At 43.7% G+C, this 21,118-nt stretch overlaps 1 protein-coding gene across 1 annotated transcript in view; it reads right to left on the bottom strand.

Annotated features, from left to right (window-relative positions):
- The window catches only part of actn3b (actinin alpha 3b), a 35,973-nt gene that overhangs the window by 2,964 nt on the left and 11,891 nt on the right, over positions 1 to 21,118 (bottom strand). The window contains exons 2-20 of the mRNA XM_040045164.1: positions 13,012 to 13,126; positions 11,716 to 11,835; positions 11,531 to 11,617; positions 9,516 to 9,603; positions 9,225 to 9,303; positions 8,698 to 8,779; positions 7,668 to 7,753; positions 7,337 to 7,429; positions 6,659 to 6,889; positions 5,802 to 5,949; positions 4,823 to 4,973; positions 3,617 to 3,725; positions 2,462 to 2,602; positions 1,957 to 2,139; positions 1,248 to 1,382; positions 900 to 1,079; positions 641 to 787; positions 357 to 422; positions 73 to 231 (exon numbers count right to left, since the gene is read on the bottom strand). Coding sequence (XP_039901098.1) covers positions 73 to 231; positions 357 to 422; positions 641 to 787; positions 900 to 1,079; positions 1,248 to 1,382; positions 1,957 to 2,139; positions 2,462 to 2,602; positions 3,617 to 3,725; positions 4,823 to 4,973; positions 5,802 to 5,949; positions 6,659 to 6,889; positions 7,337 to 7,429; positions 7,668 to 7,753; positions 8,698 to 8,779; positions 9,225 to 9,303; positions 9,516 to 9,603; positions 11,531 to 11,617; positions 11,716 to 11,835; positions 13,012 to 13,126 — 2,400 coding nt within the window. The remainder of the gene's footprint in view (positions 1 to 72; positions 232 to 356; positions 423 to 640; positions 788 to 899; positions 1,080 to 1,247; positions 1,383 to 1,956; positions 2,140 to 2,461; positions 2,603 to 3,616; positions 3,726 to 4,822; positions 4,974 to 5,801; positions 5,950 to 6,658; positions 6,890 to 7,336; positions 7,430 to 7,667; positions 7,754 to 8,697; positions 8,780 to 9,224; positions 9,304 to 9,515; positions 9,604 to 11,530; positions 11,618 to 11,715; positions 11,836 to 13,011; positions 13,127 to 21,118) is intronic.

Raw genomic sequence — 21,118 nt, 5'->3', positions numbered from 1 at the left:
AAGAAGACTAGTCAATGAACAGTTAGATGATATCAGATATAAGGTAAGCAGATGCTGTATCCATCTGCTCACCTTGTCTGAAGCCAGAATCTTGAAGGAGGCCATGACTTGTTCTGCAGTGTCGGTCTCGGCGGTCTCACGGGTCATGAAGTCGATGAAGGCCTGGAAGGTCACAACGCCCGTGTTGTTGGGGTCCACCAGGGTCATGATACGTGCAAACTCCACCTCACCCTGTCAGCAAAAGCAACAATCAGCAATCGTTACTGCGCAAACCAATCAGTAAGTCCTTATAGTCTACATTTTAACTACGCTCAAGTTGTTGTACAAGTCAAGCCTATGAGCGCCTGACCACTGACCAGATCGTAACCCATGGAGATGAGACAGGCACGGAAGTCGTCTGGGTCCATCATGCCGTTTCTCTTCTGCAAAGGAACAGCACAAAGTAGCGCTTTCATTACTGTGCCAAAGAGTCGTAGTAATTAATGAATTCACTCATTAGTGATGCTAAAACATCAATGAGCATGAACTTAAGCGACGTATCTAAACTTTTTCAGCCTCTTAAATAGGAAATGCCAAAGGAAAAGTTTGAAAACTATACGAAGCACCGCTCTCTTCTCCTCGACCTACGGTGTCGCCTCACCCTGTCGAAGTGGTTGAAGGAGGCCCTGAACTCGTTGAGCTGCTCCTGGCTGATGCCCTTGGCGTCGCGGGTCAGGATCTGGTTCTCCACCTCGTTGATGGTTCTGGCGATAGTGGTGAGCAGCTGCTCCCAGCCCACACGGATGTGCTGCAGTGGAGAGGGAATGGGAGGAAATTAAAACAGAGGTAGCGTACGCTTTGAGTAGAGAGGAGTGAGAGCTAAGCCCATCTGCAGATCGCGCTGCGGTCTGCATGCACACCTCCATGGTGTAGTTGGTGTGCTTGTTGTCGAAGATGAGGGACTCCTGGATGAGCTGGTGGTCTCCCTCCAGTTTGTCGATGTTGGATTTGTAGTTGATGATGTTCTGCTCGTACTGCTTCAGGCTGTTCATCTGTTCCTCCAGGGAGCCGGCGATGTCCACAGACACGTGGCTGATCTCCTGCAGAGACGGGAATCAATGAGGAAATGCGGCACTCCCCATACTTTCACATATTTTACTGCATTATTTTGTAGCAACAGCTGAGCGTTACTGTTCCCACAGATCACGTTGATCCGACCGTGCAGATTTACACACAGCACTGGTTACCCAAGCACCCCCATCTCGTACCTCCATCTTGGTTTGAATCCAGGGTCCGATGATGTTGGCCTGAGCGGCGAACTGGCGCCTCAGTCTCTCATTGGCCTGCTGCCTGGCCACCTCCTCCTGGAGCATTTGGTCTCTGAGGGGCACGAGGTGCTTCACCTGCACACACAGTTTATATCTGGTGACTGTGTGTAACTTACATTATTACAGTTTACTTAAACATGTTGTCACCTCTTCCATTTCTACGCTTGCATCACTGCATCTTTAAATTAACCGAATGTTGCTGTCACTTTTTCCAAGTCTGTATACATAGTTTTTCACTCCAGATTGTAACTTCATGATTGCCCAGATAGAAAGAAAAAAAAAAAATTGTTTCTTGAGCACAGATGGTCTGATGTGTGTCGCACTACGGCTGCACCGACAGGCTGTCCTGTGGAGTTATTTTGATTTCCCCTGAGAGCCTCACAGCCAGCAGTGCTGAGTGTCACTCTAACCCACATGTACTGTACTATCCTGACCTGTCGCTATGTTTGCACTGTGCTAATATTAGCTGGATGACTAAATGGAGTGTACACAGAGAGAGAGAGCCAGGTTGACATTTGCTGCTACATAATGCTAACTCGCTGAAAGCAGATTAAAGAGCAGCCACGCTCCTCATTGTGTCTGCGATATAATAATTAATTTGCTCCTTCTACAAACGCTGTGTTCGTGGGGTCTGTTTGACTTGACTCACAGTGTCCCACTTAGTGCTGATGTCCTGGGAGGAGAGGTTGGTGTACGGGTTGATCCCGGACAGCTTGATGCCGTAGGTCTGGGCGATCTTCAGGATCTCGCTGTGGATGCCCAGAGTGGCCATGCGCTCCTTGTCGGCCTCGGGCAGAGTAGCCTTGAACTGGTCGTGAGCTGTGATCAGACTCTGTGTGCGAGGAAAACAAATATAAGGTGGTGTATTAGAAAAAAGAAAGACTGAGTGTATGTTTTTTTTGTACAACTTCTTCCTTTGGTACAGATTTAAATGTCTGCGAAAAAGAAAAGAGCCTGGTTCTGCTGGAGGTTTCTTCCTGCTAAAAGGGAGTTTTTCATTCCCACTGTTGCCAAGTGCTTGCTCACAGGGAGTCGTCTAATTGTTGGGCTTTCTCTGTATTATTCTAGGGTTTCCATCTTACAATATAAAACAGTGTGAGGGGACTGTTGTTGTGATTTGGTGCTATATAAATAAAACTGAATCAGATGGTTACCTGGATCTCTTCAATGCTGTGGACAATGAACATGTCCTGCAGGTCCTCCATGGCTCCGTCCATCCAGTTGTTGAAGGGTGCCGCACGCTTGGCGAACTCCAGGTACAGCTGGTCAATGGTCTCCCACAGCTTCTCCACACGCTGCCGTCACAGACAGAAACACACTCGTGATGCTGAAGCAGACGTGTGCATACAAACACGGAGGGAATCTGCCATTTGCACTCTTCGTGTTGTTTTTGTCACTCCTCGCTGAGCATCGTGAAAACATTAAGCCGAATTTGCCGATAAAAATCAAGACGTCTTGAATCACATTAGCTGTATTTGTCTGGTGTCCTGTGCTTATAAAACCTCACAACTTCACAATTTCCAGATCTTTCTGCCTACTTCCTGTAACTCTGTCACGTCCTGTAATCACTGGTATTCTGCTTTTCAGTCTGTTCACATGGAAACGCTCCTTTGTCCTCTTTCCCACCATGTTTCCGCTGCTTTCTGATCTCAGAGAGCTGCCCACGGTTTACCTGCTGCTTCTCAACTCTCTCCTTTTTGTCCCTACACTCTCCTCCTGACCCCCTGCTCTCTCTGAGGCAGACGGCCACCCCAGAAACTCGTTCAGCTGGAGGTGTTTTCTTGCTTGCTCGCAGCATATTGTTGAGTTTCTATTTATAATATTCGAACCATATAAAAGTGTACTCAGATCTCTGGACCTGTGCACTACAACTGAAGCTGAAATGAGTCTCTTCCACTGCCGCCTGCTCCGAGTGTTGGCCTCTAATCACCAAAACTCAGATTCATATTACACTAATCAAAATTTTATCTCTGTGTAAAACATGTTATTTTATTTTTAGTTTCCCACACTCTCAAAATCATTTATGTAATTTTTTTTAGTGTCACTCTTATTATCCAATCATCTAAGCCTGACCACACCCTCCCAGCCAATCAGCTGCTAGCCCCTGCTGTGTACAATAACTGCAATCAGCACCTGTTGTGCATCCCGCATCCTCCCCATCGCCTCCCTCATCATTCATGCACTCATTTCCACTCATCCAGCTCAGTCCCAGGAAGGCTGGAGACGATCCCAGCTGTCTTTCCAGACACAAAACTGTAACGTGTTCAGTGAGTTGTTTACATAAGCAGCTGATTGCTGTTTAGTTTTACCTCCAGTGAATCCCTCCTCTTCTGGGTGAGAGTGCCCAGATTGTCCCACTGGTCACAGATACCCTGGCAGCGGGTGTTGACTATAGCAGCATCGTGGTAGTCCAGCTCACTGGAGAGAGAGACAAACAACAAAACAGACGAGTACATAGACCGTTATCACACAAATATTTACAAAATGGTAATAATATTAGCTGAAACTCAGCTAAACCCGCTAATAAATCATCATTACGAATAATTACGTTTGTCAGATGAGTGAAACTCTCCTTTCAGTCAGTGTAAAGAAATTTAGCTGCACGTTTAACCAATGAGATTTCTTAATATAAGAAAAACAAGCTGAATATAAACCGTGTGTCTCAGTTGTTCTACATGATAAAGTTTAAGCTCTCTGGAGTTAAATATTAAAAAATGAAGTGTAAAATTAGAGAAATCTATAATTAAATTACTTTGGTGTGGTATGAATAGCCAACAGTTCAAAGTCTAAAATGTTTGTCCTCTTTCACATTTTCCAAAGCCGTCCATTGGGTCGGATCAGGGTCTTCACTGGGCCGATTCTGGCCCCCCGGGCCTTATGTTTGACACCCCTGATCTAAAGTAAGGTAAAGTTGAGGAAACTCTTCTGTGAAGTGATCTCATTTCTCCAAATAACCCGAATATTTGATGCCCTTTTATTAAATGCATTGATATTTCACCCTCCTTTGAGTTGAGGGGCATCTAAGAACTTTTCTTTCTTGATACCGAGGTCATGATTTGTGCTTTTGAAGTCCTCGCTGATAAATTATACTGTACATTTTTTCAGCTTTACAGTGCCGATCTGCTCATATACTGTAACATCAAAGAAATCATCTCAAGGCTATCTCGGAGAAAAAAAAAGCCCCGAGGAGCTGCGGAGGATAAGTAAATGGCGAGATCAGAGGTTTCCGCTCTCTCGTGAGGCACCCTTTCATCTTTCTTATCTCTCATTAATATTTTCCACTCATCTGTTGCATCTTTTGTTCCTGGCTGCGTTCGCGTTCTCGTCTGCTCTCGACATCCCTGCCGTCACTTCAGCTACTCGCTTTCTTCCCCTGCTCTTCTTCCCATTATGCAGAATAATTGGGATAAAGCTTTCTCCACCCCCCCCCCCACCCATCATGATTTTCAACATCTCTCTTCCTCCCCGTGACCTTAACGTCCGCCATTAGGACACATCTCGTCACACGCTCTCACTTTAGCTCCTGGGCGATGGCGGCGATCTGCTCCACCCTGTCCTGGTGAGCGGCGAGGTCGCTCTCGAAGGCCTCGTGCTTCCTCATCAGGGCTCTGATCTCCATCAGAGAGGCCGACTCGTAGTCCTTCTGGGACAGAAGATCCTCCTTACCTGAAACACACACACACAGTTACTTTAAAGACGGTAACAAGTAAAAGTCGGGCCCACAAGCTTTTAAAGTTTTACAGCTCTCGCTCAGATTTTTATATCTCCCACTCGCTGTATCGTTTCAGTGTCCCCATGAATCATTAGATCCTTTTTAATTGCTCTGTATAATCTTACTGGGCCATTTATGGTGCTTTGATGTGGTTTTGAGGGTTATCTTTTGCTGCTTTGCCTTATTACACAGTAAAGTGTGAAGACTCGCGATTAACGGAGGTAAAAAAAGCTACAAAACAAGAATAGTTTGATACGTCAAATATAAAAACAACGAGGAGAGGACAAGAGCATGTTTAATACACAAAAAGGCGACCTTTCAATCGTCGAGTCACTGTGTAAATGACTACGCTAAGAAGGATCCGCATTTGTCACTCTTTAAGGAAGCAAACAGTAAGTAACATTTTTTATAAAGAGCTTCTCGCGGATAAATCACAAAGTGCTTTACAACAAAGAAAATGAAAAGAATGGTAATGCAACAAATAACAATGTAAAACAGTAAAATACAACAAATTAATTAAAAGCTTGCCTATATAAAAATGTCTTCAGCTGCTTTTTAAACGAATCAATGGCGTCTGCACAGCGTAAAACCAGCGGGAGAGAATTTCACAACCTCGGTGCCGCTGCCCGAAAGGCCCGATCACCAAAAACTGGAGTGATATGAGATCTTTGCTTGGTGCGAAGATCTCTCTTTAATTCAGTTTATTTATATAGTGGCAGCACTCGCTTTAAAGTGCGTTATATTGTGAGCTAAATAAAATACAAAATCTATCCACCACCTACCTGTAGTCCAGGCCTCGTGCATGGCGCACTTCTGCTTGAACTTCTCGGCCAGGTGGTCGAGTCTCTCCAGGCGGCGGATCTCTGTCAGCAGCCACTCCTCGTAACCCTTCTCCACCTGCTCCAGACCTTTCCAGGCATTTGCGATGTCCTGAAGGAGAGGGAGCGCTTTCATTATTACCCCGTGCTGAGGAGGAGGGGTGTTAGGCGTATTATCGACACGTTCGAGGGGAATTAAGAGCTCGTGGTGGCCCGCCGTACTCTGACTCTGAATTGATTTGAGATTGTAGACCTTGAGAGGTTTTTAATAGCTGTAAATTTCTCAGAAAGCAGTAGCTGAAAAGAGAGTCTCTTTGAAGTTTTGCTTTATACAAAGAAGATGATGAAGAAACTATTTTTTTCTTTTTATCCTTCTTGACTAATTTGAGCTGAATCTGGGTGAATGTTTGGGCTGGATCGTACTCCACTCACCCTTAGGTGGAAGCTTGCCTGCTGGTGGGACACTATATGTGGAAGTCCCTGTTGGTGACAAACTACTAGAAAAGATTCAGTGTGCTCATTATCTCTGTTTTATTCCCCGATGATGTGTTGGAGTCATTACATAACCTTGCCATGAAAATAAAGGAATTTTGATTTTATTTTGAAAGGGGAGTGCTTTGGCGTTTTCAAAGAGCACCTCAAACAGAAGCGCCCGTGTCTAACCACCAATCAAAGTGTGAATTTGTTGTTTTGGTCTCTTTTTTTCAAACTCTACATCTCATAAAATCCTTTCCAAACTAACACACAAAGAATTGAATCTTTCAACTGATGTGTGAGCTTGAAAATCCTGAGTGATGCATTAAGTCGTCCTCCTTGCTCACCGACACCATCTTGCCCTCAGAGGGCATGAAGGCGGGCCTGTTGCTGAGCCTCAGCTTGGTCTGCAGGGTGTTGAAGTTGATCTCCAGCTGGCATTTCTCCTGCACGCGGGGCGGCTTGTGGACGCGACGGTAGTCACGGAAATCCTCCAGCTTCTGCTGCATGGCGCGCATGGTCTGCTCCGCCACGCGGTTCTCCAGCCAGGGGATGGTGCGACGGATCCACTCGAGAAGCTGCAGAAGAGAAACGCAAAGGTTACTCAGAGTACTCTGATTACTTCAGTCTGCAGTTTACATGCACACCCACACACATCATATGACCTTTATGACCTATATTCTGTGTGTCTTTAGTGAAAGAAAGTCTTTATTTAGGGTCATGTTTGTGCATCAGTTCTAGCTGCTTTGTATATCAGCTACTCGCATGTTTCTGATTATTTAAAGATATAATGCTGTGCAAAAGTCTCGAGCCACCCTTCATTTCTGTACATAGGAAAAAGTTGCTCATATTCCACCGCACTTTCTGCATAAATGCGCTTAGTTGTCAACTTTCCCTTTTATGCTTCTATAACTGAGAAAAAAAATCGATTTTCATAAAACGACTTCAGTGAAGGAGCAGAAAGAGTGAGGAGAAGTGTGGGACAGACTGAGAGTGGGAGTTGTGCGGTCGCAGCGGTTTCTCACCTCGCTGGCCAGCTTCTCGTACTCCTCCATCAGTTTCTCGTTCTCCTGGTTGACGGCCAGCACCTTGCAGATACGGTTGGCAGCTGTCTCGGCCTGAGAGGGAGAGTAGCAACAGCTGATTTACCCAGATTCACGCAGCTTGCACGTTTACTCAGCGCTGACGTTACGTCACGATGACCGCGTTTCACGTGTGTCATCTGATTTATTCAATTACAAAGGGAACACTTGCTCATTCGGTTTGTGCTCCGAGCTCGTCGATCCACAGAAAAATAACAACATGAAACGTGGAGAAGTGAGGTCCTCTACCGCAAACATAAAAACACCATCTCACCTGTTCTGCGCCGGCGAAGGCGTGGTAGAAGCAGGACACGTAGGTCATGATGGCCTTCTCGTCAGGTTTGGGTGTGTTCACGATATCTGAAGGTGCAAAAACAATGTTGAGCTTTATTATTATATTATTTTTAAATAGTCTTGGCAAAGGTTTGAAAGAATGATCCGCAGGGCAGGAAAGCAGAGCAGACGTTTGGTTCGTTCTTACTGCATTTTATTCTGAAAAGCCACTTTGTCAGGTTTAAAAAGCATTTTTTAAATAACATTTTTATTAAATATTTAAAAATCTGATACAGCTTAGTGTGGCAATATTGTATCGATGCAGGGACACTAAATATTTCACTAAAGAACTAGAACTCATCTCACCTGGTAGGAAGCAGCCACAGTCTGACCTGGACTGACTGCAGTCACTCTCAGAGAGACTGATCAAGGTTTGCAAATAACTTAGAAATGCAGACAGATTACCAACATGCTGCCATCAGTCTGAACGGATCTTTGATCCTAACTCGACTGGCTGCCAGCTGTTTGTGTCCTCGTTATATTCCTGTAGACCAGGAGGTTTACTGAGTGCAACTGTCACAGTTAAATGCGAATTACTGACGTAAACAGCAACAGATGTGAGTTTTGAGTTTTTATTGCAGTTAATTGTCAGAAACAGAGTGTGTGTAACTGCAAACTTGGTGACTGGTGACTCCCACCTCAGTTAAATATGCTGAATTAAAATGTGACCGTGAAGCGTAAAGAGCATTATGATTTATTCTTGCATTAATCGCTCGTTTTAGGACATCTGCCTACAAAGCAGTCATATTTCCAAGGTCAGAGCCGCTGGTTCCTGAGTAGATGCATTTAAAGTGATTTAAAATGCATTCGTTTTTTCAATGAAGATGATTGAATTTTCCGAGCAAGCCGGAGCCACCATGTCTGCCATCATGCATCTCGCTGCAGCTGAGCTCATCACCGTGTGTGTCAGCATAACAAGACAGAACCCGCTTCCTGCACTGCTCCATCACGTTGACGTCTCGTGGCCTCACCTTCAGCGTCGAGCATCTTCGGGATGTCCAGGTACTTCTCAGCCACCTCGAAGGCGGTGTTCAGGTTACCGATGGGGTCGTCCTGAAGAAACACACAATCGGTGTCACACACGTGCACGCCAAAAGACTACACGGGGAAGCACGCCAGCCACGACAGTTCTGATGAGTGTTTTGAAGGCGAGAAATAAACCTCATTAAGAAATGTTTCAGTTTCAGAGTTTTGGCAGGATTTTGGTGAGCAAACAGCAGCGCAGTTTCCAATTCTGTCGCATCACATCCAACTTTAAGGGATGCAATTTTGGCAAATATTCTTATTAACACTCTTAATCAAGCTTGTGATCTACAAGTGCAGTATTGTGATGGGTTGTCTTTTTGGGTTCTTTTTAATGAGCTGAAATCAGTTCACAGGAAAACATATTTCTAACAGAGCTTCAATGATGAAAGTGAAAAGACATAAAAAGACTGCATTAATCAAGGTTCAGTATAAAGGTTGAAAATAGAGGGGAAAGTAGAGAAGGATGGGCCACCTTTCTCAGTTTGGAGTAGTCAATGAGGTCGGGTCTGTGTCTGTGGATGAGGGCACACAGGGCCAGGCCATCCTTCCAACTGAGAAGAAGAAGAAGAGGAAGGAGGGGGGCATGAGTGAGGAAACAGCGGCAGGCAAAGAGGCGTGAGGAGAAAAGAAGGAGAGTAGATGATCAGTGGGTGACATGGAGGGAGGAAAACATAAAGAGGAAAAGAAATCAGCATCAGACAGAAGTATAAGCTGAATGATTGCAGTTCCCTGCTGATGCCACAGGTCGGCATCGCTCACCCACCTAATGTGGAAGTTCTGTACATTGACGTTCCTGTAGGGGGCAGTCTTCCTCTGGCACCACAGCAGCAGACCCTCCTTAGCAGAGGTCTCTGAAAAAGTTGAGAAGAGGAGATGATTTTAGAGGAGGGTTTGTGTTATTTTGAACATTAAGAGAAGAAGAATAACAGTCAGGAAGAGGAGCAGGATGACAGAGAGTGATTGGGGCTGTCAAAAGTTTAAATACTGCACAAAGATGTTTAGGATCAAGATCTGGCATTAAAAAAAAAAGCTGTATGATTTTAGCAGCAGTCAATATATTTCTCAAGCTCGTCTGACGGGTGGCTTAAAGATAATTTCCTGCACTAGTGGAGGGAAGAGGAGTTATGAGAGGTTAGAGCGAGGTCGATGGCGAAGAAAGTCAAGCTGTATGACAGCAGAAGAAGATTGAAGAGCGGAAGCAATAAAAGCTAAGCTAAAGGAGATGACTTGAAGGTAAGTGGGGGTGTGGGGGGTGTGGGGGCGGAGTGTGGAAGGACAGAGTGAACAAGGTCGGAGTCTTTGTAAACAAGAATTTATTGTGGGTTGACCTGCTGACAGCATTAAGGTTAAAATAAAATGGCATGAGGTGCAAATGCAGCCCAGGGGTGGGATTACCAAACAAGGAAGCAACAAATCACCCCCCCCCCCCCCCCACACACACACACCCACACGCACGCACAGAGTTAAAGGCATTAAATCTACTACACTCATTTCCAGCTTCATCGTTTTATTCTACAACTGCATCCACACTGGAAGCGCTTCACTCTCTGTGCATCGCTTTGAAGCCAGCGGCTGGTTGCTTAGGATATTCCAGGCTGTCGTTGCCTAGGTGACCCTCTAATATATTTACTACCAGGTCATGTGCCAATCATCGCGGTTCTTAACTTTCATGGGTAGTCGTTTCAGTTGCTTGGCTAAAGTTTACTTCTGATCGTGCCCACTTCCTGTCCACAGTGGTACCTGTAGCTCTGCTGCATGTCATTCACTTTCTGTGGTCATTGGTTGCTATGGTGCTGCAAATCATTTCTAGTGTGCACGCAATTTAAGATATTATTACATTACTTAAGATAGCTTTGCATGACCATACAGTTTGAAATAAGCTTTATTTAGCTAAAACTGGGCCTTGGTTCATTCTCTGTCAGAAACTAGACATTTTATTTCCTCTTCCTCTTTGATTGGCTTTCCTTTGCAAACAGAAGATGACCATATTAGGATATCTGCTCTTAGTGACGTCATACAGAGCTGAGAGTAGAATGGTCTGAAACTGAGTGCTGAGAAGTCTCAAGGAGATGTTGAATATGAGCATCTACAGTTTTAACAGTATATATACACTTGTGTGTGTGTGTGTGTGTGTGTTGTTTATCTCATTTCCTAAGAAGATGACTCAGAATGCCCTTCACAGATTTGACTGACTAGACATATCCAAGCTGCAGTGCTCGTGCTGTTGGTTTGCTTTTATAAAGTGCATAAAGGCAAAAACACAGGTCATTTTAGCTCATTGCTAGGTGGTTGCCAGGCAACATTTTGGCATCATAAAACATTATGCACAAATTAAGGGTTGTGGATATAAGCTAAATGTTATTATTGTGAAATAAAAATGATATGATGCTTTTATAAAGTGTTGTAAAGCTGAAAACGGTGATTTTAGCACAACAGGTGCTTCAGGGGCCTGAGATGCACCTGTGTGCCAAGTTTGGTTGTTCAGCTCCTGATTGTGTGGGAGGAGTTGGCAGCCAAAGAAACAAATAAACACACAGAGATTTTGTGTATTCTAGCAAGATGTGTTTAACTTTGCGTTCACGTGACTGTGTTTGAGACACAGACAACTGTCTCTGTCTGTTGTGCTCAGGCATGGTGACTGCTCCAGCAGTTTGGGCAAACTCTTACAAAGACTAATTGCAAACTCATAACTCGTGCATTATCTCACTATTTAACTGACAACCACTAAAAAAGTTAATTTAAGCTTAAAAAATTCAGTGTTGCTTTATGGAAACACACCTTCCACAGAGATGTCCTGGATGGCAAAACGCAGGATGATGGTCCAGATCATACCAAGAGTCATCTTCACGTTACCGTCGACGATTTCTACAAAACCAAACACACGGGCGCGTGTTACTCGTCTTAGCAGATCCTGATGAATTAATCAGATAAAACTCAGACTCATTTTAAAGGTCTTGTCTCACCCTCAGCACCAATAGACACCAGCTTGACCCCCTTGCTGCAGATGAAGTCCAAAGCTTTGTTAACGTTGGCGATCTTGTGGAAACGCATCTTGCCTTTGTCGGGTTTGGGCAGCCTCTCACCTGAGAAAGACGAGGAACAGATTTATTAGCTCGTCCATCAAGCTGATCAGTAGTTATTTTTTAAGCTAAGTGTCAAGGAAAAATACACCACCTCCAAGAACATGTGATCTCAATTTTACTTGTTTGTGTTAGTTTCTTTACCAAAGAACACAGTTATGAATTATAAGAGTAATTCCATTCATGAAACCTGCAGAGATGTAGCCAATGTGACACCACCTGTTACTATGTAGTCTACAGTTTTCAATATTCTAGCTCAGGATTTTGATCATCACCATCTCAGTTTTTTTGGTTTTCTCGTTTTTAAACCAGACATCACAAAAGACAAGTAGACCTGCCAGGGAAATGCTGCGAACCAGTCAATCACAAGGTAGAACCGCCTACTTTATCCTATACAGAGTTTAAAAAGAATGATCCGACTCCAAAACGCTGTAATCCTGCAGCGTTCACTGGTAACATTTGACACACGTACTGTTAGAAAGCGCAGATTCATGAGTTTCACGTGGTTGCTGGCAGGTAGCGACGGAAGTATTCAGCCATACATTTTAAAATTTACCACAAGTTTCTATGTTCGTTACTTTTACAAATAAAGCCTTTTGAACTCAGATGATTCTTTCTGATACAACAGTCAGAAATAAAAAAAAATATGACTTAAAACTCGAAATATAAACTAACACTGAAAGTTTTCATTGATGTCATAAAATCACGTGAGCGATAGTTTAATGTTCCTCTTAGATTTCTTTACAGTCAGACTTTGTTCAGTCTCCCCCTGGTGGTCACAAGAAAGAATGCAAGTACTTTATTTGTTTTTTTAAACGTCTCCATCTTTGAGATACAGTCTCTTCTTATTTTCAACTCACTGTTTTAAAACAGATTTTTTTTGCTATTATATATAAAGTGATGATGACTGCTGGATTTTATGGATGGAAGAAGGTACAGTGTGGGAGTGAAACACAACAATGTTTAGGAGTGTGAGCAATCAACATCAATCTCATTCTACAAAGAAAATGACAAAAAGAAAGAAAGAAAAGAAAACAAAGAAGTGTCACCAAAATAGCAAAAGATCTGCTCTTTTTTTTTTCTACCACAAGGATGTGCCAAATCCAAGTATGTGATCCGGTATCATTCAGTTTTTAAATGTGTATACATGCATGGGTGTGTGCTCTCAATGACATCCACCTGATATGACCTCCAGCAGCAGCATGAGTTTGAGGCCATTTCTGAAATCCTCTTCAATGTTCTCAATCTGTGTCCCGGCCTTCCTCAAGTGGGAGTTACACCAAGCTGTGAAGGTCTAAAGGAGAGAAGAGACGGAGGCTGACAGGTCATATGTACCACATATTACACATTTGCATTCACAGACTTGACCTGCCGTGCACGCACACACATACATCACACAGAGAGCCGGAAACACACGGTTTTACGAACTCACACACACAATTTGATGCTTCCTCTTTGAAACCGGGGTCACAAAATGCTTAGCGAGGCCCGAGCTGTCCTCTTTAATCTGTGACCTTGCTGCGATTGCGGCTGCTGACGGAGAGCGGGCGCAGTCACACTCTGACACTTGTGTCAGTTTGACGGCCGCTTGATCTTAGTTCAATCTGACTTTGGGCTCAGATCATTCTGACGTGTGCTTTTTGAAGCTGTGGAACTTCCCAGATGAATTCATAAGAGGATGAACGACGCTCACTGTAATAAACAGGTGTAATCTGCAGAACTAACATGTGATAATTACCAAGAGGTGTTTGAGTCATTTGTATGCTTGGTTTAACTAATAATGGATGCATTTCTGGACACTTTTGCATTTTAATTAGGACTCTGCACTTTAGGAAAACATGTGCACACCAAGAAACATACTTTCACATGAGAACTCTTAAATATTTAATGATTATTTATTGAACATTTTAATGATTCTATTTTCCAGACACATGATGTAGGATAAAGAGATAATACTAGCCACTAATTCTGCTGATTAGCATGTGTCCCAGGGGGTCTGAAGACTATTTAAAGATTCTGGGAGAGACCAAGGTGGAAAGGGTGGGGGGAGTTGCTGGGGTTGCCAGTGGGCTGCCAGTTGTCAGTTAGAAGGTATACGTTTGCTCCTGGTAGAGGCTGCCACGTTAAGCTGGTGAACTGAAGCCTCGATAAATAAATAAAACAAACTTGTGCTGCTCAATGGTCATTTGTTACACATGCAAAGACTCCTCAGCATCAGCACCATCCATTTCTTAAACAGCTGGACATTCAAGTGCAGTAAAGTGAAGTCTGCAAGTGTTCAGGAAGGTACCTGTTATTAAAAAATAAATAAATAAATAAAAAAAATCACACATTTTACTCGGGCGCTACATCTTTCAGTAGCTACAAATCACCCGTTTTGGAAACCAAGCTGCTCACTGAGTGATGGTGGCGTGTGTAATAGACAGAAATGGCTCTTAAGCGCTGAGTGCTTGCCTTCGGTCTGTCTGGAAAACTGCCTAATGGCGTCAGGCGTACGTGCAGGGGACAATTCAGTGCGCCATTCAATCAATCAATCAGCCGCTGAAAGGTATTTCTGAGAGGCTTTCCATGCTGTTTAGCTTTAATCTGAAAAAAAAAAACAAAAAAACGTGTGTGTGCGCTTGTGTTCAAACTCAGGGGTGTGAGTGTGCGTTAGGGCTTCTGCTGTAGAGCCAAAACTTTGCCAGGGTTTGGAGGATGCGGGGGTGTCGAAGCAGAATAAGTACATGAGCTGAATAACTAACTACAGATGATTGTGTGGGTGGAGTGAGGAGAGACACAGAGAGAGAGGGATGTATAAATTAGCAATGAAACAGGGTTTGTGCTCAGTAGGTAAAAACAAATTTCCCAACACAGCAAAGCACATTAAATAGCCCAGGAATCAAAATGCATGTGCCCTTTAAAGTAAGTGGGTGTGTGTTTATGCCTATATGAGCTTCCGGGCCTCGCGTCTGCATCTGCCTGCGCGGACAGAAAAGCAAAGACGCAAAGTACCAGAGATACAGATAAGACAGAGATGTCTGAGTGGAAGAGGAGAAAAAGTCGCAAATTAGAGTGAAGGGAAAGTACAGCATGTGGGGGAGAGTAGACACTGCTTATCTCTGCATGTGCTCTAGAGCTGAAATGATTATCTAATTAGTTGATGGAGTGAAAAATGAATTAACCTGATGACTAATTGAAGCAATTTTTCAAGCAAACATGCTTCAAATTTCCTTGTTCCTGTTTCACAGCTCTAATGATTTTCTGCCCCCTGTTATGTAAATGCAAACTGAACATATTCATCATTTTTTGACATTTTATAGATAAACCGTTACATAAAGAGTTTTCAGGGCTGGCTCTGCTTCACTCACGCTGATTTTCTCTCCTTCCTGGAGGAGACTGGTGATGGGCTGAAAGTTTCTTATAATTAAACGGATGCAATGTAAGCATGTGATGATTTATAATATACTTTATACAGAGTTGCTTAGAAGCCAATATTTAGTTTGACCGCCTTTATTCTTCAACACAGTCTGAACTCTCTTAGTCAGTCTTTACATTTCTTTAAGCAGGAATAGTTCTCCTGACTTCTTGAAGGACATTCAAAGCTCTTCCTTGGATGTTTCTGCCTTTTGTTCTGTTCTCTGTCGAAATGATCCCACACTGCTACAGTGTTGAAGTCAGGGCTCTAAGGAGGCCAATCCACAACAGCTTTTATTGCAATGGCAGTCTGTTTGCTGAAAAATGAAGCCGTTTCCAGATGATATTACATGGTGCTCAAAACCTGGTGGTACTTTCTGTGCTCATAATTCTTCAATTTTGGCAAAATCTCCAACACCACTGGCTGCAGTACAGCCCAAACCATGACAGAGGCTCCACTGCGTTTTACGGGTGACTGCAGACTCACAGTTGTACCTCTCTCCTGACCTGTGCACATACCGATGATGTAAAATCTGGATTCGTGACTTCATCACACCTGTTGCTATCGATTTTCAGTCCAGTTCTTGTGCAATTTGGGATACCTCAATCATCATGTTTCTTAAGAATGGCTTCATCACAGGCACCCTTCCACTGAGACAGTAGATGGAGTACCGGAAGAGCCGAATGCAGGTCCTGTATCAGATCTTTGCTAGGTTTTTTGTCCATCTGCTGCAGAGAGCATCTTAGGCCTGAGAGGCCTTCTTATGTCCTCCACTAATCCAGTTTCCTATTGTTTTTTAAAGGACAGACTGCACACCATGCCAAGGTTTCTGCTTACAGCCCTTTGGGAATCTTTGGTATTTTGCTTAAATTCAGCTAAATAAATGGGAACAAGTTGTGTGTTTTTACGAGAAGCTGCTAATAACAAATTTCCTAAAGATACAAATTAAAATCGGTTCTTTGCTAAGTTGTCTGTTATGTGTATTCACAACACTTGATCACCACTAGAAGCCTTTTTTAGGCTCAGGCGATTCATGGGTCATGTATACATTAAAAAAAGGCCAAAAATGATTACCTAAACATTATGAGTTCGAATGCACGTTTTTGACTTAAAAAAAAACTTTTTTGAAGACTAAGAAAAAGAACTTTTGATGTGATCTTAGGACCAACGGTCATCAGTGGAAGTACCTTATTTAAATGCAAATTAGAGACTTGGTTTCTTTGCATAATATTTCCATCTTAAGCTACTTTAAATGTTTCCCATTACAGTGTTTTGGGTTTTATTGACCAGCTGTTTGGATTTAGTTAAATATTCTGTGAGATTTAGTGTTTTGTGCGATCTGGGCTAATTTGTAATCGCACAGAAGAAAACTTTTACTTTTGACTAAGTATTTTTATACTCCAGTACAAGTAGTTTTACTATTAGAATCACTGTCTTTTGCCAGATTTGGACATTTGGAAACTAAATTTGTTCAGCCTGGAAATCAAAAATGGATTCAATCTGAATTTGAGATCGAAGGTCAAAGAAAAGGAGACTCGTAGACAAAGAAGCAGCAAAGCGGAGGAGCGGAGAGGAGAGGAGTGACAGGAATGCCCAAGCCCTGCTGTAATTTGATGTAAGGGTCTGGAGGGGAGAAGAGACCGCCTGTCCAACCAGCAGGTGCTCATCTCCTTTGCCATGCATGACCAAATTTAGACAGACTCCTAATCCAGCACGCACAGACCACCCGGCCAAACTGGAGAGGGGACAAGGAGGTGTGTGACGGAGAACGGAGGAGGTGGAGGCAGGGAGGTGGGCGGTAGGTGTGGAGGCTAAAATAGGTGGAAAAGGAGGAGAAAGAGCTGCGAAGGGGAGGGGAGGGGCAAGGAGTAAGGGGAGGTGGCGGAGGCTAAATCGGATTGCCATGGGACACCAGTGGACAGCTGAGAAGGCAGGATTCCTGAGGTGAACTGTAAGAGTCCAAGACAGGAGGAAGAGGAGGAGGAAGGAATGGATTTAAGAATATGATGAGATATAAAATAATAACTTGAGAAAGTGTGGGAAAGATGAGAGGGGTGATGCCGCGTCTACATCAAAGGGAGAGCTGTTAGAAGCTGAAGTGGCGCTAAGTGAAATTAAGGATTCACTTAACCTGGAGACACAAACACAATCACAGATTCATTAAATCCAAAACGCTGCATGAGCCTCAGATAAAAAAAACAATTAACTGTGACACATGTGAAACTACAGCTGATACTTTTCTCCGTCTGTGCTGTACCGCTTCATTATCTCCCCCCACCCGCCAGCCGGCCCCTCCTCGGTCTGCTGTAACGCCTGTGGTGGTCGTCAAAGTCCGCCGGCATGAAGTCACCCTCCATCCCAGCATCCTCCCCCCTCCCCTCTTCTTTCTTCTGTCTGTCTGCACCTGTTGGTCCGTCCTGGCTCAGCTCAGCTGGGACCTTTTTACTTGTAAAATGAGGTCACAGTGTAGCCCAGCTGAATGCCTGTCATGACTACGTCCCCCCAGGAGACCCAGGGCTGCAGACCCCCCACCCTCCAAATACATCTGACACACACACACGTTCCCACACATTCTTCCTCCCATCTCAACGGGCTATGAGCTCCTGATAATGTCAGCTACCCAGGCTGTTCATCACAGAGCTGACGCAACCGCAAGCTCTTTACGACTCCTGAAAAGAACGCACATGCTAGCAGAAGACGCAGATTAATTACTTTGTTGGAGGGATAAGCACGACTAATGTCGACTAGATGATTAAAGGCTGGTGCCCTCATCAGCAAGCGGCAGAATAACCTCTGGTTAGAGTTAATATTCATACTTTCTGACTACACAATGCCCGTTAGCTGCTAAGATGTTAGGAGCTAGCTGCCACTAGCTGGAGCTCTAGCTCCAGTAGATGACAGCACGACCGCTAACCAGAGATGCCCAGACCGCCTGCTCCATAGACACCTTCTTGAAGATGTACTCTCTCCAGAGTGTCTTGGTCTCCTTCCAGTAGGTAGAACACCTCACTTTGGAACAAGCATCATCATTATCAGACGCACGAACCACCTCAGCCAGCTCCTTTAAAGGTAGAGGAGTAGCAGCTCCCCTCTGAACCCTGCCTGCTGCTCTTTATATGAAGCACATTACTGTATCATTCTTTCAAATATTAACCCTCGTGAGCTCGGCCATAGGTGGGGGTAGGAACACAGACTGACGATTGTCACGTTTCATTAAAAAAGACATGAATGTAAAAATGATATCAAGACGACTGATTGATTATAATTTGAAGAATAAGTGCCAAAGCTCAAAAACATCCTCTTTTCCCCCCGACACCTTAAACATCATCTTCCAGCTGTGAACCCTTTTTGCTATTATGAAAAATGTCGGCTAATGATTATAAAACTATATTTAAAATGAAGGATTATTAGAATGTCGATATGTCAAACGTTATGAGATGCTTTTAGTAATGCTTCTTTTAATGAGGTTACATTTAAGAAAAGCCTTCCATCATAAAGTGAGTGCCGCGTGACACGGCGGCCGTAAAGTGGGATTATATTGAGTTTACCTCCCGCATAAATCTCAGCGCCCTGCGTGCACAAAATGGCCTTCCACAGCTGACCATCACACACACAGACACACACACACACAGTCAGCTGTAGTTGACTTGATGATTAGTCCAGACTGAGCGCTGCTCCACATATATCAACCCTGTCTTTGCACTTTCATAGCTCCATTTCTCTGCCTCAGCCTCTCCTAAGGAAATCTAAATAAATAAGAAAATAATAGATAGATAAATAAATATAAATCACTTCTAACAAGATGCATAATTACATAAACCTTCAGGACAAGCTCAGCTTACACCTCACCTCTTTGCACTACTGCGTCGCTGGCTGCAGGCCTTCCCCCCCCCCAAAGAGTGTTTAGATTTAATTACAAAAGTCTACAGTAGCTTATTTCACTAATTAGTGCCTTCGATCACACGAGGCTGATCCAATTACAGAAATATGTTTGTCTGGAATAAAAATGTGCACAGCGATGTGGCTTACAGGGAACACTGCCAGCACAGATCAGCTCTGCATTTCTTTGTGTGCCAGTCTTAAGATTTGGTGCGTTTTAATCTGCTGATTGTGGAGGGAAATTATAAGGTCTGTGATGTGGAGCAGAATTAAAAACAACAAGCAGAGCTTTAGAAAAACAAATTGGCAGCACTTGGTGGTAGAAAAGCAGTTAAATCGATTGTAAACCATTTTCGGAAGTCTCTGTTATTGTTGGTAAGTGCTGCGTTTTAGAGCATCACTTAGCGAGGCCGTGATGGAGGAAGACAGGACGCTTTCACTGCTGCGCTCAACTCTAAGCCCCTAACCTCATTCTTTCAACTTTCGTTAGTTTAAATAAAGAATAATGGTGAGGGTGCACAGAAAAGTATTCTTTTTCATTCTCTAGCATTTGTCCTGTGGTTTGTAACTAAAGTGTTTTGAGCCCAGCTATATAAAGTCTGAGTTCTCCATAGTACAGAAAGCAAAGGGTTTGTTGAAAATCTATAACCTGTCAGCATGTTGTGACTGAAGTGGAGTCTCTGCGCTGGATGTTTAGGATTTGAGCTTATGAGTGGAGCCAATCACAGGTCTTTCCCAACCAGATCAGGTGAATAGTCCAGAGTAAAACACGAGAAAAGTCATGGGACGTAAAGAGACTGAGTGGCTGCCTTCTTTAGATGGGCCTAGCCCAGCGTAGCTCCTGTGGCATCACTCATAGTTTCTGAGCATTTCTGCTTGCACCCCCCACCCCAATGTGACGACAAGGAGCAGGTATGACTGTGAAACCCCATGCTTATTGGCTAATACTTGTGGTTGTTTATTATCCAACGAGAGTACAGTTTCATACTGCAGCTAATCATTCATTTTGATGATAGTTCGAGCAGCGTTTACAAAGCAGACTTTATTAAATCATCCAAAATGAGTCAAACATATGAGGAAAGTGTTCACATGATGTTGTGTCAGTATGTTTTATATAAAAATCTGTTCGTGTGGTTTGAAAGGAAAGAGCCAGTCCTCCCACAGTACACCTGCATGTGTCCAGCCTTAATTTAGCCCAGGTATTTATGTCTGTGCCACTTTAAAAATAGCCTGCCTGCAGGGCTGACATTTGGGACCCCATTCACACCTGTCCACTACAGCTACCTTTGGTCACACTGTTCAGCACTCATGTACAAACCGGTGACAGCTCACTCACATGCATGAAAACACTGCGCTCTTTTATGTACGAGGTATTTATGCTTGTGATTCAGGGCTAAGATTAAATCCAGAGGAAGACAATAAAAATAATGTATATACTGCTGTGAGCACTGAAGATGCAATTATCGCTCTGAAAACTACCAAAAGCCATAAATCTATTTATAGCCGTGTCGATTTTGAACCGCGAGCACGTCAGTCCACCTGTCGGGCAGCAATGACTGTTTGCACAGAGGGCAGCAGATGCACCCTTTCCCCCTCTGCAATCAAAAGCTGCAGCTTCCAGAGTCAACAGACCACAGGTCAGTACTTATTAAAAACACACACAGACACAAGCCCTGAACTGCTCCTGCTCATTTCATTCGCTGCGTTTTTAAGCTACAATAATCCGTCTCGTCATCAGTTTTTGGTTTAATTTACATATAATGCATAAATAACTCAGTAAAATATTCTGTGAGGTTTGCTTCCTGTTGGCACAAGCTGCTGTGATTTAACTACACTGACAGAGAGAGCAGGAAATGTCACAGGCTGTGTTTCTGTGTCACTGTATGGCCAAAGTGCACGGCCTGCTCTCTGTGAGCTCTGCCGAGCTCTCCTCTTGATCACACTCAAAAACCAAAAAATTAAAAAACCCAAATAAATAAACCTCTTGCATCGACGCCGCTGTTCACATTT

The sequence above is a fragment of the Simochromis diagramma genome, unplaced genomic scaffold, assembly GCF_900408965.1.
Source record: "Simochromis diagramma unplaced genomic scaffold, fSimDia1.1 OVJJ01000590.1, whole genome shotgun sequence".
NCBI lineage: Eukaryota > Metazoa > Chordata > Actinopteri > Cichliformes > Cichlidae > Simochromis > Simochromis diagramma.
The sequence above is the reverse complement of the archived record's forward strand: the minus strand, read 5'-3'. Positions and strand labels throughout refer to the sequence as shown.